General features: G+C 42.2%; 1 protein-coding gene across 4 annotated transcripts in view; it reads right to left on the bottom strand.

Annotated features, from left to right (window-relative positions):
• The window catches only part of dgkh (diacylglycerol kinase, eta), a 570460-nt gene that overhangs the window by 155850 nt on the left and 395363 nt on the right, over positions 1-19247 (bottom strand). For all 4 annotated transcript variants that reach the window (XM_060832853.1, XM_060832854.1, XM_060832851.1 and 1 more), the window contains 3 exons: positions 13290-13452; positions 12305-12413; positions 4521-4660 (listed from right to left, as the gene is read on the bottom strand). In XM_060832853.1, coding sequence (XP_060688836.1) covers positions 4521-4660; positions 12305-12413; positions 13290-13452 — 412 coding nt within the window. The remainder of the gene's footprint in view (positions 1-4520; positions 4661-12304; positions 12414-13289; positions 13453-19247) is intronic.

Consider the following 19247-nt stretch of genomic DNA (forward strand, 5'->3'; position numbering starts at 1 on the left):
TATGTCACCAAGAAAATAATTAAAGATTACTGAAAGATATCCAGTAATCTACAAAAGATGGCCAAGAATAAGCACAGGAAGACCAAGTGAGTGGCCACAACTGGAGACCAAAGTGGTACAATGAGCTTATGGGCCTCTGTAAAACAATCATAATATCACTGTCCGATTTCACACACTCAGACAAGTGAAGAAAGACGGTGTTCCATAATTCAGTACCAGCAACAGTTGCTGTCCAAAGATTCATAAAGAAGGGTGTTTGGCACTCAGTCAGAAAACAAACATTTCACAGTATCTACCTTTTGAACATAACAATACAAATAGATTAAGTGGTTATTATTTCATTGTTGTATACTGGAGCTTGCTGCCGGTATAGGTCGATAAAAATATTGGCTGCCATGTTCCTTTGACAGCACAACAGGGGTTGAACTTTATCACTGTGTAGCACCTTGCTGGTTATAAAACACGCTGAGGCATCTTGAAGTCATGAAAAATACTATATGGATGAAAATCTCTGATTTTTCTGATGTATTCATAGAAGTTAATAAAAGAACTTGTTAGGTCTAGCTGTAAGATGTATGCTGGCATAACATACAGAGATTGCACAAGTTCAAACTACCACCTCAAAATGACTGATAAAAGACCCACTTCCTATTCATAACACCCACCATATGTACTTAAATGCCTAAGATACACTCTTGCCACATCATAGGCATTAGGAGCACTGAACTGCAAACTGGATTCCAATTTGACAAAAGTTTCATTTGCTTCATTATGTGGCAGCATCAGTGGCAGCACCTCTGATCATCATTACGTCTTGTGTAACGTCCTGTTCAGAATACATTAATAGGTTGATTAAAAACATCAACAAATTTAACTTGTGACAAACCCTCTTGAACAAGTGTTTCATTACATTTAGAGTCATGGAGTCCTACAGCATGGAGACAGGCCATTTGGCCCAAACTGGTCCATGCCAACCAAAATGTCCATCCAAACTAAGTCCATTTCCCTACACTTGGCCAATATCATTCTAAACCTTTCCTATCCAAGTATTTGTCCAAATGCCTCAGTCCATACACATACCAGTTTCTTTTTAAAATGTTGTCCCTCAAGTTCCATTTTATTCTCTCCCTTCTAATCTTAAAGTGATGCCCTCTATTCCTGTTTCCACAACACTGGGAAAAAGACTGAATGCATTCACCCTATCTATGATCTTATACACTTCTAAATGATTCCCCCTTCAGTCTCCCATGCTCTAAAGAAAGAAGTTCTAGCTTGTCCAACCTCTCCCTATAAATCAGACCATTGAGTCCTGGCAACATCCTTGTAAATTTCTTCTGCACTCTTTTCAGTTTAATAACATCCTTCCCATAGCAAGGTGACTAAAACTGAAACAATACTCCAGGTGTGCTCTAACCAAAGTCCTGTGCAACCACAACGTAACTTCCCAACTCTACTCAATGCCCTGACTGATGAAGGCCAGTGTGCCAAGAGCCTTCTCTGCCCTGTCTACCTGTGACTCCACTTTCAGAGAACCATGCACCTAAATGCCAAAGTCCATCTGTTCCACTACACTCCTTAAGGCCTTACCATTCACCATGACACTCCAACCTTGATTTGACTTTCCAAAACGCAAGACTCACACTTGCCTATATTAAACCCATTTGCCATTTCTTCGCTCACTTCCCCAAAGTCCTTCCTCACTGTCCTCAATATCACCAATTTTAGTGTCATCTACAAACTTATTAAACATCCCTTGTATATTCTCAACCAAATCATCGCCACAGATAACAAACAGTAATGGGTCCACTACCAACACCTGAGGCACTCCACTAGTCACAGGCTTCCAGTCCAACAAACATCCTTCCACTATTACTCTCTACTTCCTACCATCAAGCCGATTGTGTATCCAATTTGCCAGCTCCCCCTGGATTCCAAGTGATCTAACCTTCCAGAGCAGTCTATCATGTGGAACCTTATCAAAGGCCTTACTGAAATCCAGAGAGATTACATCTACCGCCCAGCCCCTGTTAAACTTCCCGGGCCACTTCATCAAAGAACTGTAATAAATTTGTGAGGCATGATCCCCCATGCACACTGACTATTCCTAATCAAATCCTGTCTTTCTATATGCACGTCTATCTTATCCCTCAGAATCTTCTCAAGTAACTTACCCACCACAGATGTTAGACTTCTTGGTCTATCTTTGTGGCTCTTCTTGAATAAGGACACGAATTTTGCTACTCTACGGTCTTCTGGGACTTCACCCATGGCTAACAATGATGCAAAAATACCACAGGCCCCTGCAATTTCTTCTCTACGCTCTTGCAGTATTCTTGGATTTATCTGGTTAGAATCAGGAGTCTTTTCCATCATCATACATTGTAATACAGCCAACACCTCTTGTACTGTGATATGGACTGTCTCCAAGATATGACCACTAACTTCCCCAAGTTCCCAAGTCTTCATGCCTTTCTCCACCGTAAACACTGAGGAGAAATATTCATTGTGGACTTCGCCCATCTCCTGTGCCCATTTCTACTGGTCCTTGAGGGGTTCTACGCTCTCCCTATGTATTTTTCTTTCTGTTAATGTACTTCAAGAATCTCTTTGGATTCACACTAATCTTCTCAGCCAAGGCTATTTCGTGCCCCCTTTTCACCTTCCTGCTTTCCTTCTTCAGACAATTCCTGTATTCCCTGTATCCCTCCAAGGATTCCCTTGATCCCACCTGAGCCACACCTTTTTACTGGTCAAAGCCTCAATATCTCTTGTCATCCAGGGTGCCCTATTCCAGCCAAACTTGCTCTTCACCCTCACAGGAATATATAGACCTTGAACTTGAGCTATCTCACTTTTAAAGGCCTCCCACTTGCTGGAGGTCTTTTTGCATGCAAACTACTCAAATCAATCCCTGCAAGCTCCTATACAATTCCATCAAGATCTGCCCTGCCCCAATTTAGAACTTGAACCTGTGGACCAGTTTTGTCCCTCTCCATATCTACTTTAAAATTAATTGAACGATGGTCACTTGTCCCAGAGTGCTCTCCCCCATCACCTGTCCTGCGCTATTTCCCAAGAGTAAGTCGAGTTTTGCCCCTTTCCGAGTAGAACCTCCATACATTGCTTGAGGAAACATTCCTCAGCGCACTTAACAAATTTCACCCCATTTAAGTCCTACCACTATGACTGTCCCAGTCTATGTTTAAAATCCCCTACCACGACAACCCTATCGCTCCTTCCGGTCTCCCCGGTCTCCCTGCATATTTGTTCCTCTAATGCCTGTTAACTATTTGGGGGCCGATAGTACAACTCCAATAACATCACTACCCTCTTTTTATTTCTGAGCTCCACCCACAAATCTTCATTATTTCATCTCTGATTACTGCTGTGATATTTACCATCATCAAAATTGCAACTCCCCCCTCCCCTCTTTCCGCTACCTCTGTCCTGCCTAAAGCACCTGTACCTGGCACACTAAGCTGCCAGTCCTGTCCCTCTTTTAGCCATGTTTTTGTCATGGATATAATATCCCAGTCCCACATACCTATCCACGCCTTAAATTTGCTTCTGTAACTGTAAGTGAACTGCAGAAAAATGGTGAACTCAAATGCTATCTCACTTTCTAACTTTGTAGTCAGTGCATCGAAAATAGATAACAAAGTGAGGCAGTATGCAGGCTGCATCCTGACTGAAAAGGTCAAACAAGTAATAACGTGCTCTAAGGCCAAATTATCTGAAAGCAACTTCTTGGAAAAATGGCAAATTTAAATTCATCCCTTGGATTTAATTGTCTTTCTGAATTACAGATATTAATTTAATCATAAACTGTTGTATATTTGAATCTTACCATTTAACAGAACCACATTCAAACCATGTCAGCTGTTTATTAGATAACAGACGAGGGATTGCATCACTACTATCTGGTTGGATTCCCACCACTAATTCTCTTATCATATCCTCAGTACTAAATCTCTCATGCAGGAATACCATTCCTAACTGCATTGTGCAAGTGTTATTTCATAGACTGCAGCACTTCAAGAAGGCAGGCGGAAGTGGGTATTGCAGACATTGGAGATTAGAGTCAAGATTAGAGTGGTGCTGGAAAAAGCACAACAGGTCAGGCAGCATCTGAGGAGCAGGATGCCCGAAACATCGATTTTCCTACTCCTCTGATGCTGCTTGACCTGCTGTGCTTTTCCAGCACCACTCTAATCTTGATTTCAAGAAGGCAGCTGAAAATGTGTTGCTGGTTAAAGCACAGCAGGTTAGGCAGCATCCAAGGAACAGGAAATTCGACGTTTCGGGCCAGAGCCCTTCATTTGCTGCCTAACCTGCTGTGCTTTAACCAGCAACACATTTTCAGCTCTGATCTCCAGCATCTGCAGACCTCACTTTTTACTTCAAGAAGGCAGCTCACCACCAACTTCTCAAGGACAACTTAGGAAGGTAATAAACGCTGAGCCAGCCAAAATGCCACATCCTATCAATGAATTGGAAAAATATATTCACATAACACTTACCTGTCTAACATTTTGGTGCTGGCTCGTTCCAATTTTTCCAAAATCTGTGGAAGCTGTGTGTCATCATCGCATGAACCACCCCAGCCAAGGACCCGTGCTAGATCATTTCCTGTTCCGAGTGGCAGAACTCCAAGCTGGCACTGTAAAATAGCATGATCTGGGTATTAACAGCCAGACAAATCTAATTCTTAAACAACTGCTTTTATATTAATTTTAAAATATTTTTGCACGTCGTGCTTCCTTTGCACACTCAACTTAGGTTATGTATCTTAGATTGGATTAGATTACTTACAGTGTGGAAACAGGCCCTTCGGCCCAACAAGTCCACACCGACCCACCAAAGCGAAACCCACCCATACCACTACCTAACACTATGGGCAATTTAGCATGGCCAATTCACCTGACCGTGAATTTTGGACTGTGGGCGGAAACCGGAGCAGCCGGAGGAAACCCACGCAGACACGGGGAGAATGTGCAAACTCCACACAGTCAGTCGCCTGAGGTGGGAGTTGAACTCGGGTCTCTGGCGTTGTGAGGCAGCAGTGCTAACCACTGTGCCACCGTGCCACCCACCTCTTCCTTTCTTGGATTTGCAAATGCAACATAACCAAATTAAGTCAAGAACATTTCCTCTAAAGTACTCACAAAGCTGACTTCTGAATCCCATTAGGTACAGCAAGGCAAAAGACTAGGCATCAAATGGACCAATTTTGAGGAGCATTAAAAAGCTTTCAAATCGATTAACTGGAGCACAACAATGATTGCAATTAGGTTAGATAATAATCATTAAAGTAATTTAACTGAGGCTGCAATCAAAGTTAATTCTATTTAAGTCATAAAACACATCTAGAGAGATTGTGATTAAGCAGATGCATAATCGTGAACATTATGGAGACACAAGAGTATTGCAAGCAATTCAGTAAGTAGCAGAATTAGATTAATTTTAAATGTACCAAATAAAGAAGTCAACTGATGCAGTGAACTCGAGATTATGTAAAGCATAAAAGATTTGGCAAAATTTTATGTTGCTCGGAGACATTTTGGTGCACTTTAAATGATAATGAATAGCTAGACTCTGGAAATAAAAATTAAGCACTGTACTAATTCTATGTCAAAAGTAACTCGGGGAAGATGAGGAAACCAAAGGGGTAGCCATGGGCACCCATTTGGGCCCCAGCTATGCCCGTCTCTTTGTCAGTCCATCTTCCATAGTTACACCGGCACCACTCCCCACCTCTTCCTCTAATACATTGATGACTGCATCGGCGCCACCTCGTGATCCCATTGAGCAGTTCATCAACTTCACCAACACATTCCACCTCAACGTTAAATTCACCTGGACTATCTCTGACACCTCCCTCCCCTACCTGGACCTCTCCATCTCCATTAATGGCAACCAACTTGACACTGACATTTATTTTTACAAACCCACCGACTCCCACAGCTGCCTGGATTACACCTCTTCCCACCCTACCTCCTGCAAAAATGCCATCCCATATTCCCAATTCCTCTGCCTCCGTTGTATCTGCTCCCAGGAGGACCAGTTCCACCATAGAACCCACCAGATGGCCTCCTCCTTTAGAGATCGCAATTTTCCCTCTCACGTGGTGGAAGATGCCCTCCAACGCATCTCGTCCACATCCTGCACCTCCACCCTCAGACCCCACCCCTCCAACCGTAACAAGGACAGAACCCCCCGGTCCTCATTTTCCACCCGACCAACCTTCGCATAAACCAAATCGCTGACATTTCCATCACCTCTGAACGGACCCTGCCACCAGGGATATATTTCCCTCCACGCCCCTTTCCGCAAAGACCATTCCCTCCGTGACTACCTGGTCAGGTCCACGTCCCCCCCCTACGATCCACCCTCCCCTCCTGGCACTTTCCCCTGCCACCCCAGGAATTGTAAAACCTGTGCCCAAACCTCCTCCCTCACTTCCATCCAAGGCCCTAAAGGAGCCTTCCACATCCATCAAAGTTTCACCTGCACATCCACCAATATCATTTATTATATCTGCTGCTCCCGATGTGGTCTCCTCTACATTGGGGAGACTGGACGCCTCCTCGTAGACCGCTTTAGGGAACATCTCCAGGACACCCGCATCAATCAACCCCACCGCCCCGTAGCCCAACATTTCAACTCCCCCTCCCACTCTGCCGAGGACATGCAGGTCCTGGGCCTCCTACACCGCCGCTCCCTCACCACCCAACTCCTGGAGGAAGAACGCCTCATCTTCCATCTCAGAACACTTCAACCCCAGGGCATCAATCTGGACTTCATCAGTTTCCTTATATCCTCTCCCCCCCACCTTACCTCAGTTCCAACCTTCCAGCTCAGCACTGTCCTCATGACTTGTCCTACCTGCCAATCTCCCTTCCCACCTATCCGTAAGCATTTGTTTAATTTTTTGCCATGTGTAAGGAGTTTGCTTATTGGAACTGTTGTCATATTCAGAACAGCATAAATAAGTCTAGTTTGGATAGTCTGAGTTCTGTAGGTGTTCTTTATTCTGTTCATTATGTTTCATTCCATAATTTTGTGAATAAATTTTTCGTCTGTTTTAAAACCAGGTAGTCAACCTAGCTAACTTACTCTGGGTAATTCTCACTAGATACTTACAGAGATAAATTGCAAAATTTCAGTCTGGGCTGCCTTCTTAAAAAGGTTTTGACTGGTCTGGCCTAGTCCATAAAATTGATAAACACAGAGGAGAAATATTCATTGAAAACTACGCCTATCCCCTGCGATTCTATACATACATGTCCAATTTCGTCAATGAGGGTTTCTATTATCTCTTTGGCTATTCTTTTTCCTTTAATATACTTAAGAGTACCCCATTAGATTCACTTTAATCTTCTCAGTCAAGGCTATATTGTGCGCTCTTTTCACCCTCCTGATTTCCTTCTTCAGTTATCTCCTGTGTTCCCTGTATACCTCCAGGGATTCCCTTGCTCCCAGATGCCTGTACCTGAGCCACACCTTTTTTTTTCAGGTCAAAGCCTCAATATCTCTTACTTATTAAATTCATGGACCTTTGCTGTCAATGGAAAGGACTGCATTTACATCCCATTTTTAAATGCCCCTGGTGAAGGTGGTATTGAGTTGACTTCTTAACCCATTGCAGCTGGTGTAGTGTAGGTTTAGGGGGGAGTTCCATGAGTTTTATCTAGCAATAGTGATGGAACAGTGACATTGTTTCAAATCAGGTTAGAGTGTGTGGCTTCAAAGGAACTCCAATACATCTTTCCACATATGTCTGCTGTCCTTGTAGTACTGGGAGGTGGAGGTTGCTGGTTTGGAGGGTACTGTCAGGTGCTGCTCACTTGTTGGACCATACACACTTCAAATATGTTGCACCAGTGGTGAAGTGAACGAAAGCTGGAAGTGGTTGTGATTGATTCATTGATTTGCATCAGACAAATTGCTTTGTCGTGGATGGTGTCAAGCTTCTTAAGTGTTTGTTGGAACTGCATTCATTCAGAAAAATGCAGAACAATTCCATCACATTCTTGACAATGTGCTTTGTTGATGATGGACAAGTTTTGAGACATCAAGAAGTGAGCTATTTGTAGCGACTGGAACAAGGTCAGCCAGGTAGGTCTCATAGAATATGAGTTCTCTGATTGGAGCTGTTAATAGAGTCCAATCTGGGAACTGTGACTGATAGAAAAAAACAGGAGTGTCAAGGGTTTTGTTTACCCTAGGAGCTGACTCTGAGCAAGCTTGGTCGGTGTCATGTACCAAGTACATGAAAATAAAGGGGAATGCGGGAATGAGTTACTAGCCTTCGTGGAGTTACATTATCACTTGCTGCACAATTCCTGGTCTCTGTCCTGCTTTTGCAGACACAGCATTTTCATTGCTGATCCAATCAAGTTTCTGGTCAACAGTAACCTTGAGGATGTTGATTGTGTGGGATTCAGTGATAGCTAGATCATTAAATACCAAATAAAGATGGTTTGATTCTCTGTTGCTGGATATGGTCAGTGCCCAATACTTGAGTGGCACAAATGGTGCTTGCCATTTATCAGCTCAAGCCTGAAAGTGTCCAAGTCTTGCTACAAATAGCCAGGAATGGTTTCAGTATCTGAGGAATAGCTAATTTGACAAAACACTGTCCAATCATCAGCAAATAGTCGCCACAACTCTTCTTACGATTAGGACAAAAACACCTTTAACATGTTACTAACATGGATGATGATAAATGTATCATAAACTCCAATCTGTGAATGATACTGAAACAGGTCGCAGGGCCAAAAATGTAAATGAACGCGGCTTGGATCTCTTGGCTAATGGGTGCAAGGGGGAGCAACTAAAGGTGGATACGTAACGGTATAATAATGTCAACAAGGAAAGCCTTGAAAAGCTAACATGTTCTGAAAGTAATTTTTCCCATTAGCTCATGCAGTTAATGACAGGAGAGGTATAAATCTATCACAAGTCCGGACTGTGATGGAATACTCTCCACTTGCCTGGAAAAGTGCAGCTTGACACCATCCAGGAGAAAACAGCTTGCTTTGTTGGCACAACATCCCCAAATATCCATTCCCTTCATCACTGACGCTCAGTAGCCACTGTGCGTACTATTTACGAGAAGCACTATAGAGATTCACTAAATATCGGTAGACAGCATCTTCCAAACCCAAGACCACTTCCACCAAGAAGGAAACAGATAGTGGGAATACCACCACCTGCCAGTTCCCAGACAAGCTACTCACCATCCTAACTTGGAAAAATATTGCTATTAGTTCAGAATTGCTGAGTCAAAGTCCTGGAATCCTTTCCCTAAGGACCTACAGTACATGGACTGATGCAGTTTGAGAAGGCAGCTCACCCCATCTTCTTAAAGGTAATTCGAGATAGGAAATAAATGCTGGTCTAACTAACAACACACACATCTTATGCGTGAACTGAAAAGTAAGTGTTGCAAACATTGCACAAAGCATGATTAAAGTGCGAAGCAATGAGATTAAAAAGGGAAAGGGTTTGACAAATTAAATTAACTGTCAATCTAATTAGCAATGAGTAATATGGAAAACAATACTTAACATGATACCACCATAGCCTGATGTTTGGGATGAGAGAGTTAACATGCTTTTTGTGCTAGTTTAATTTTCAGTTTATCCCCACTCCACTGGCTAGCAGCATTGAGAAAGACTCAAATGACCATGTCTCGTGCTGTCAATAAACAGTCCCTTGCAGCAACATGTGGAAACTAGGCCCCTCATTGCTGAAAATCAAACATTCAGAGGATCTTAGAGGAGATTTGACTCCTAGACCTGGGTGTACAGGCCTACTTGTATGCAGACATAGCCTGGCATTAATGAAACAAACTCCCAGTCGTGGACAAATATTTTCACTGCCTTGTAGATACTTCAGGAGAGGTGAAGATGTAAACCCTGACCAATAACTTAGTGTGGAGCCAAAAGGTAGACCAACATCTAAATATGCCAATTTCTGGGCAACTTCTAGAACGCAGTTGAGTCCTAACAACTGCTTTAACTTCTTTTGGACTCAACTGCAAATACTGACGGGGGAATCTCTGAAATTGGGTGGTTCAGAAATGATGCCCAGGCTTGTACCCTGGAGAAGATAAAATGGGAATCTGCAAGTACAATTGACAAGCCCAACTTGATTGCTGTACAGTGTGGGTCCTATAATCTGGCTCTGACAAGGGGAGGCATAATCACAGCCCAAAGGTCAGCCACCATCAACCTCAAATTGGGGAGTTCTCGATAGTAGATTGCTGACCTATGATAGCCCATGCACTCCAGTAGGTGTGGAGCGCTTTGAGACTCTGCTCAACAACTGGATAGCATCCATTGCACCAGACAAACAAAAGAAGATGCCAACTCCTTAACTGGTACACTGGAACATCAGAACAATGTACAAGGGAATAACCAATAACTAATTATAAGCCCATAACATGTACAAGACAGCGTATGTTTGACATGGAACTCGAGGGGCTTTGCATAATTTCCTCACAAGAGACAAGGCTTGTTAAGAGCAGATCACTGAAGAAATAACATTACACATGCATCTGGCAGGGGAGAAATGCAGAGGAAATATATGTGCAAGGTGTAGATTTCATAATGAGAACATTTTTACTCTCAATGATACAACCCCTTCCACAATGGTTCAGAATGTGTTCCCTCATCTCCCTCAAACAGACAATGAATATCAATTCTCCAATAGTATGATCCACTTCAGTGGAAAAAGGCCAAAACTATGAGGAGATTGACACAACAATCACCAGAATTCTTGCAACAAAACACTTTCATTTGGGAATTTCAATGTATGAGCAGTTCCATAGACGATTGGGGGGGGGGGGGGAGAGAGGTCTCCTGCCTCAGACATCATGGCCTGGGATTACTAATAACAAAAATTGACAAACAATTTGAGCTTTTCTGCTAGGGCAGCTTTATATAACAAATACCTTCTTTCAGACCAAACGATGGCATAAAGTGTCCTGGAGACATCCAAGATTCGGCCCTGGTCCCAGCTAAATGTGATTATCACCTGACTTTCTGATCAACATTCACAAGACATGCAGTTACCATTCCAGTGACCATGATAAAGATCACTCCCAAGTATGAAATATTGTCCTTATGCCCCACAGAGTGCAAAGGCAAAATGAACATAATTTTGAGAAACCACTGATATTTGCCACATGTGACACACTGGAAGCAAGAGTGAAATAATGCTGACTGGTTTAGATTCCATCACAATAATGTGAACCTCTTCATTAAAACTAAGCAGGACCTTCTCAGGATTTATCAGAGATCTGAGACAGAAGACTTTGAATGCATTAAAAGCTGCTCAAAGTATACTCCAACACACTGCTGGGCCTCATGACAATGATTACTGATTACTACTTTGTAAGAATAATGAGATGTTCTTTGACGCAGTGAATGCTAGGGGTGTGTATGGAAGAATCAAAAAGCCAATAGTCTATCAGCAAACAAACAGCTGCATTTAAAACAAAGGCAAGATATGATCAGTGATCATAATAAAAGTTGAAACGATCAATGGAACACTAGTGTAAGCTCTACTCTGTGGAGGATAATGTCAATGAGAAAGTTCTAGACACCATCGAAAGCCCACCTGCTGATGAACAGTTGCATGTCATATCAAACCAACAAACTTAGCAAAGTTAATGACTCTTTTGTCACAGGCAAATCTCTAGATGGTGCAATAGTACCTTAATTTAGCAGAGAAAGTCAACATTCCTGCAGCATTTGCACAAATATCAGTCTCTTATGGAGGGAGAGACCAGGATAAGTATCATAGAGAGATTATGAAGTGAGCAGAAACAAAAAGCTCAGCTGCCTGTCAACAGTCTGGTGAATCTCCAACTGCTCCCTGCCTTCATATGCAGCACACACACCTAACACTGCCACAGCAGAGTGAGGTCCTGTGCCAGATGAGATGACCACCATGCTGCAAACTATCACCTTACGAGGTCAGAAGTCACACGACTCCAGGTTATAGTCCAACAGATTTATTTGAAATCACATGCTTTTGGCAGTCTGGTCCTTCATCAGGTGAAACCACATCATGGTGTCTTATGAGGTGGTTGTGGAAAAAGTGGGAAATGCTAAGTAAATTTGCAGTCAATTATTATATGTTAATATCCAAGTGAAACATTTATAGAAAGTGTCTGCCAGCCTGGATTCAGCGATCAGAACTGACCAACTCACAAAATCCCAAAATATAGCCGAAATGCATTCATTTTCTCGGAGATTAGGAACATTTTCATGTTTTCACGTCAGCTTCTTACCTGCTTGTGTAGATTTAATTTATCAATCTCAGATAAAACCCATCCAACACTTCCATCTCCTCCACAAACCAGAATACGGAAATTGTCAAATTTTTGAAACAACCGTAAACTGAAAAGAAAAAAAAGAACACAACTAATCAAAGCACAACAACAGAAAATGTTGGAAACACTCAGCAGGTCAAGCAGTGCCTGGGGAAAGAGAAACAGTTAATGCAAGTTAAAGTTTCAGGTCAATGATAAAAGATCATCTGAAAAAAAACCAATAAGCGGCACCAGGCATTATGACAAATTACTGTGTTTTGATTTTATTTCTGATTGTAATTTACACAGCATTCTAATGAAGAAAAGACAATTCTACTATTCTGAAGCAGAGATTCAAATAAAACCTGGTCAATGTGAAGTCAATATTTTCAAGATTCCATGTTGCTCTAAGATTACAGTGTCTTAAGAAAGAACTTGCTGTTATCAACTGTTACCCATTGTGAAACACTTATTCCTAAACAAATCACAGAACCCCTCTGTGTATAAATCACAAGTAGGTGCAATAATTGCAGCCACTCAGCATGTGCAGAAATAACTCAAAACAGGGCAACACTGAAATTCTTTGTTGAAATCTCTATTCAGTAACATGCTGCTGATTTCACAAGTCAGTGATCTTGACAGAAATGGATTTTCACCTGCAAAAAGATATCTGATCTTTCTCCTCTCATACATTACAAATACCGGTTTTCTGGTTCAAGAGGTATTCTTGTAAACTGTCCTGACGTGTGCCAAGTCAAAAAACTGTAATTAACTTGCAGCAGTACTCAAGTTCCATGCCACCTTTTGCAAATTTCTGCCCTTTTAGCAGACACTAGATTAGAGATGAATGAGCCACGTTCTTAATAGCTTTATAGCAGACATAAAATTCCAAGGGAAGTCAGACAGATAGGTATGTATTGAACAAGTTCAATATCAGTTCACTTGCAATTATTTTCATCCTTACCCAAGATGAGGTCCTCCATTCATAAGATCAAAGACCTGAGCTGGGTTTAATAACTGTTTGAACCTTCGGAGGAACTTTACCCCTTGATTGTCTCCGCTCTTAGAGTTGACAAAGACTAAAAGTGGGCTGGCGCAAGATGGTGGACAACTGGCTTTCCAGAAACCTGTACAGAGAACAGTCAGCACATCAGGCTCAATTTGTCCTCCAATGATCCTCAGGTAGACATAACAATATGAAACAGGAACATCAAAAGCAGTTCTGTACATTTGGATAAGCTCTCTATGACATGAGCAAAAGTAATTTCAGTTCCTATCCACTCATTCGCCATGTTGGCCAATTTATGGACAGCGTGGAACAGAAACATTTATTTAGCACATCATCATTTTACAATACTTAATCACTTTTCAAAATGCTTTCCAACCGAAGTAGGATTAGGAAGTGTAGACACTCTTGATATATACAATTGCAGCAGTCAATTTGTTTAAAGCAAGGTTCATCAATGAATGAAAGATAAATGACAGGTCAATCTGTATGTGATAGTCTTGGCTGAGGAAGTATATTCCCCATGGCACTGAAGGTCAGGGGACTTGTACACCTCCTTTGGAGGTATCCCATTAAAACAGGATACCTGGGTCAGCTGAAAGCTAGTTTCTCAAACTGACATTCCCTCAGGACTGCACTGCAGCATTGCTGTACTGTTGTGGGACTGTCAAAAAATGATGGATCAAAGATACAATACAATTTACATTTGGAATTATTTGATTTTCAGGTTAAGTAAATTTGCAGGATAAAGGCAGTATTAAATGTAGATCACAAATTGATGAGGTCTGTCCAGGTAGTTACAGAAAAGGAGAGTTGTTAAAAAAATCTCAATGAACGCTCACAATTTAGGGATTATGATATAACTACAGAATTAGAAACAGCAATAACTTGTATTTTATAAAATACTTTAATGTCATAAAATGACTCAAGGCACTTCCAGCAATGTTACCAAACAAATGTAACACTGACATTAGGAAAGATATCCAAAAGCTTGGTCAAAGATTGAATCTTAAGAAGTTTAAAGAGAAACTGAGAAGTTCAGGGATGGAATTCCAGAGCTTAGCCATTAAAACTAAAGCAATTCAAGTTTGCAATGTGCAACAAATAGAATTAGAGAAGGGTAGGTATTTCAAGAAGACTAAGGAAGGCTCAGAGCTAGGAAGGTGCAAAACATGGAGGGATTTGAAAAAAAGAGAATATTATAATTAAGGCACTGCTCATCTGAAAAACAGTGTAAGTCAGCAAACACAGAAATGCAGGATTAAATTATGTGTTGGGATACTGGTGGCAGAGTTTTGGATGAGCTAATATTCATGGAGGATACACCAATTCCAGTCAAGGATGGGTCCACTTTTCTCACACAATATTATGGTTCTTAGCTTCTTACGTATGTATGTGAATCTTGTTGTGGGACACTCCCTGCAAGCCAGGAGTATTACTCACTGTCGCAGAGTGGTCACCTTCAGCATAACATTTTTACCGCTTCCACCTAATCCAGTCAGTCTGCCTTCTTTCTCCAGACAGAATCGCACCCTTGGGCAGCCTTCTTAACTATGCCCATCCCACCCCAATCATCCTCCACGACCTCTGCAACTTAGATATTGTCAATCATGATGTGGAAAAGATGAACACTCTCCTCAATGAGGTCAAAGCAGTGGTAATTTACAGTAAAGTCCAGTACCTTATTTCATGTTCACCACTTACAGGCAGCTATGAATCTGACAGCATGTACTACACACTTGCAGAGAATTTAATTGTGAAAGGAAGCTTAATTGCAGTGAACTGGCCTTTTAAGGAACAGGCACGGCATGAAAATACATGCACAAGGACTTCTTGACCCTTGTCAGAGAACTCAAGTGCAAAAACAAATCATCCAGCAGTTGAAATTCTAATCTCTAATCACTCACCTAATTAACTTAGATATTCCTTCAAAGACAAACTGGGATCCATATTGAGTCAGATACTAAGATGTGCTGAAGGGAAGATTGAAATTGCAATTTCCTGAGTCAAGGCAAATAAGTTCCCAAACCTGAGCCAACTCAGACCCTATTTGTGCCCAGTCATCACCATTGTAATTAACTAAAGACCTTTTTTAATAGCTTCGTGCTAACGAACACAATTAAAGCTTAAACATGCCATACACATAAGCTTCACTGCAGAAACACAAGCTCTTCGGTTATATTAATTTCAGCATGTACTAGGTGGGCTGGACTTTCATCTTGGGTTTAGGAAACACAAGTCAAGACAGTTTCTGAATTTGATGACTCATTTCTTTCATCTCCTCCCACGCTCAGTATACTTTTGTCTGAGAGATATGTGGGGGTCAGGTTCAGGTCTGGCACTGCCAATACTATGGGACAATACAAATAAACTTCCTCTCGGCTGGCCAGTAGTAATCCCAACATCAGAGGACTTATGCATGCTGCTACAACCCACGAGGAAAAAGGGACGAGGTGGAACTTGCACAGTGTGACATGGGAAATAGGGAGGTATTGGAGGCTCTGACAAGCTTAGAAGTGGACAAATCCCCTGACCTAGATGAATTGCATCCCAGGCTGCTGTGGGAGATGAAGCAGGAAATTTCAGGGGCTCTGAAAAATCTATAAGCTATAAGGAAAGCCTCAATAGGTTTGGATTTTCTTTAGAGCAGAGAAGACTGAAGGGGAACACAGTTGAGTTATATAAGATTGTGAAGGGTATGGACACAGTGAGTAGGGAGCAACTTTTCCACTTGGTTGAGGGATCAGTCACAGGCAGGCTTAGTTTTATGGCAAGGAGCAGGATATTCAGAAGGATTTGAGAAAAAAACAGTTTTGCTCAGAGGGTGGCAGTAATCTGGAATGCACTGTCTGGCAAGGTTGCGGAGGCCAGAAAACTTAAAACCTTTTAAAAAATGTTTGGATGAGTACTTCAAATATTATAACATTCAAGGATATGGTACAAGTGCGGGAAATTGGGATTAGTGCACCTTTAGTTGTAGGTATCGTCGGTCCAGACTCAATGGGCTGAGGGCCTTTTCTGCATTCTATGACGAACGGAAAATTTGTGTGGGGCTTTTTTTGAAAGGGAAAGTTCAAATTCCCTGTCCCAACGCCTCCAATTTTCCAATTCCATGACCCAGTCTTTCTCAGAACAGGGACTTCCTACCCAATGCGTTCAACCAGGAAGACATGTTCTTCTGATCTCACTGACTTGCACGGTAAATTCGAATGCCATTGTCACAGCAATTACAGATCGGAATGAAATTTATAGTGAGCCAGGTTTGTCATTTTAAAGTCCCAAAGGGATTTCACTCACAGGGACAGCAGTTCTCTTGCTGCAGTCAGAGTAGCCAATGAACTGTCACAACAACGATGATAATCAGAACCTTTTGTTGCAAACACAGAAGTTACCAGAATTCAACTTTCCATGCTTGCTTTTGAACTCACGCACCCAGATCACCAGGGCTCACTCCTTCAATATATAAGGCTAATAATTTTAAATTAGTTCTCTGTGGTTGTCATTTGTTCCTGGATGTTATGTCTCTCTCCTAAGTCAGAGATTGTTGACTCTAGACATCTCAACAGGAGGCTGACATTTCAGTTCAAAAAGTGCTGCATTGCCGTGTTTCAGTTGAAACATTGTATTGCTTACACTGTCAAATGCAATTATATGACCTAATACCTGTTTTCTAATATTCTATTACTAAAAATAAATCTGGTCAATCAAGAGCAAATTACAATTATATAGTTCTTCGAGGTTGGAAGAATGAAAGGTGAACTTATTTCAATATACACAATCCTGAGGGGGCTTGACAGGGTGGTTGCTGAAATAATGTTTCCTCTCATGGGAGGAATTAGAATGAGGGAACACAGATTAAAAATTAAGGGTGTCCCATTTGAAATATAGGTATGAAGGACTATTTTCTCTCAGAGGGTGGCTGATCTTTAGCATTTTCTTTATCAGATAACAGTGAGGGTTGTATCATTGAATGGCTCAGTCTCAATTAGAAAGATTCTTGACTGATAATGGATTCCATGGTCTGGATTAGTGGTGCTGGAAGAGCACAGCAGGTCAGGCAGCATCCAAGGAGCAGCGAAATCAACGTTTTGGGCAAAAGCCCTTCATCAGGAATAAGGGCACAGAGCCTGAAGCGTGGAGAGATAAGCTAGAGGAGGGTGGGGGTGGGGAAAAAGTAGCATAGAGTACAATAGCTGAGTGGGGGAAGGGGATGAAGGTGATAGGTCAGGGAGGAGAGGGTGGAGTGGATAGGTGGAAAAGGAGATAAGCAGGTAGAACAAATCCGGACAAGTCATGGGGACGGTGCTGAGCTGGAAGTTTGGAACTAGGGTGAGATGGGGGAAGGGGAAATGAAGAAACTGTTGAAGTCCACATTGATGTCCTGGGGTTGAAGTGTTCCGAGGCGGAAGATGAGGCGTTCTTCCTCCAGGCATCTGGTGGTGAGGGTGCAGCGGTGAAGGAGGCCCAGGGCCTCCATAACCTCGGCAGAGTGGGAGGGGGAGTTGAAATGTTGGGGCGGTGTGGTTGATTGGTGTGGGTGTCCCGGAGATTTCCCCTTCCCCCACCCTCACCCTAGTTCCAAACTTCCAGCTCAGCACTGTCCCCATGACTTGACTGGACTTGTTCTACCTGCCTATCTCCTTTTCCACCTATCCACTCCACTCTCTCCCCCTGACCTATCACCTTCATCCCCTTCCCCCACTCACCTATTGTACTCTACGCTACTTTCTCCCCACCCCCACGTTTCAGGCTCTCTGCCCTTATCCCTGATGAAGGGCTTTTGCCCGAAACGTCGATTTCGCAGCTCCTTGGATGCTGCCTGAACTGCTGTGCTCTGCCAGCACCACTGATCCAGAATCTGGTTTCCAGCATCTGCAGTCATTGTTTTTACCTAATGGATTCCATGGGTCTCAGGCATAGTAAGGAAAGGGGAGTTGAGGCCACAATCAGATCAACCATGATGCTTTCAAATGGCAGACCAGGTATAAACAGACTGAATGGCCTGCTCCTGCTCCTAATTTAAGTGTCTATATGTTTAACAAGATAAAGCACTCCAAGCCACTTCAGATCGGTGTTGTGGGAACTTGCTATATAAAAATTGACTACCACTGTCTCCATGTTATAATCGTAATTACATTTTCTAAGTATTTTATGAATTGTGAAATGTTTAGCATTGCCTTCAGGATATAAAAGCCACTGTAAAAATGCAACCCCTTAAATATTGTTGCTATCATCTAATTTTGGTTGACATTACTCGAAAGGCTTTATAACAAGGTGAAATTCCTGGAGGAAAGGAGCAACACTCAGTACCATTCAACAAAGATCACAAGCTCTAAACTGGCCAATGCAAAGCCGAGAAAGGAATGCCTTTAAGCAAAGTTAATCAAGGCCCAATGCATTTTAAACAGGAAACAGCTGGCAAATCCCCAAAACCAATGTCATCATATATTCGATTTGCAAAGCTTCACTTTGTGTTGTTTCTTGTAGTTTAATTCAGGCAGAAAATTGCATGAGGGTGACTGAGGGAAATGAGGCACTCAGGCCAGAAAGTGGGGCACAGCCAACCAGTGCAATATTTTACTGTGCACGTACACTGACAGACAATGCCTAGTCACTTTGAAAGTATGATTCAACACTAACGAACTTTACTGATGATCGGGAGTAGATTAATGGGACAGTATTTGGCCGGGTCGACTTGTGCTGCTTTTTGTGTACAGGACATATCTGGGTAACGTTGCACATCATTGGGTAGATGCTACCAATGTAATTATACTGGCAGAGCTTGGCTAAGGGAATGGCAAGTTCAAGAACCCAATGCTGGGGACTACTGGAAGAGGTTGAGATGGATCATCCACTCTGCACTTCTGGCTGAGGATTGCTATGAATGCTTCTGCCTTATATTTTGCACTGATGTGT

Source organism: Hemiscyllium ocellatum, chromosome 12 (genome assembly GCF_020745735.1).
Source record: "Hemiscyllium ocellatum isolate sHemOce1 chromosome 12, sHemOce1.pat.X.cur, whole genome shotgun sequence".
NCBI lineage: Eukaryota > Metazoa > Chordata > Chondrichthyes > Orectolobiformes > Hemiscylliidae > Hemiscyllium > Hemiscyllium ocellatum.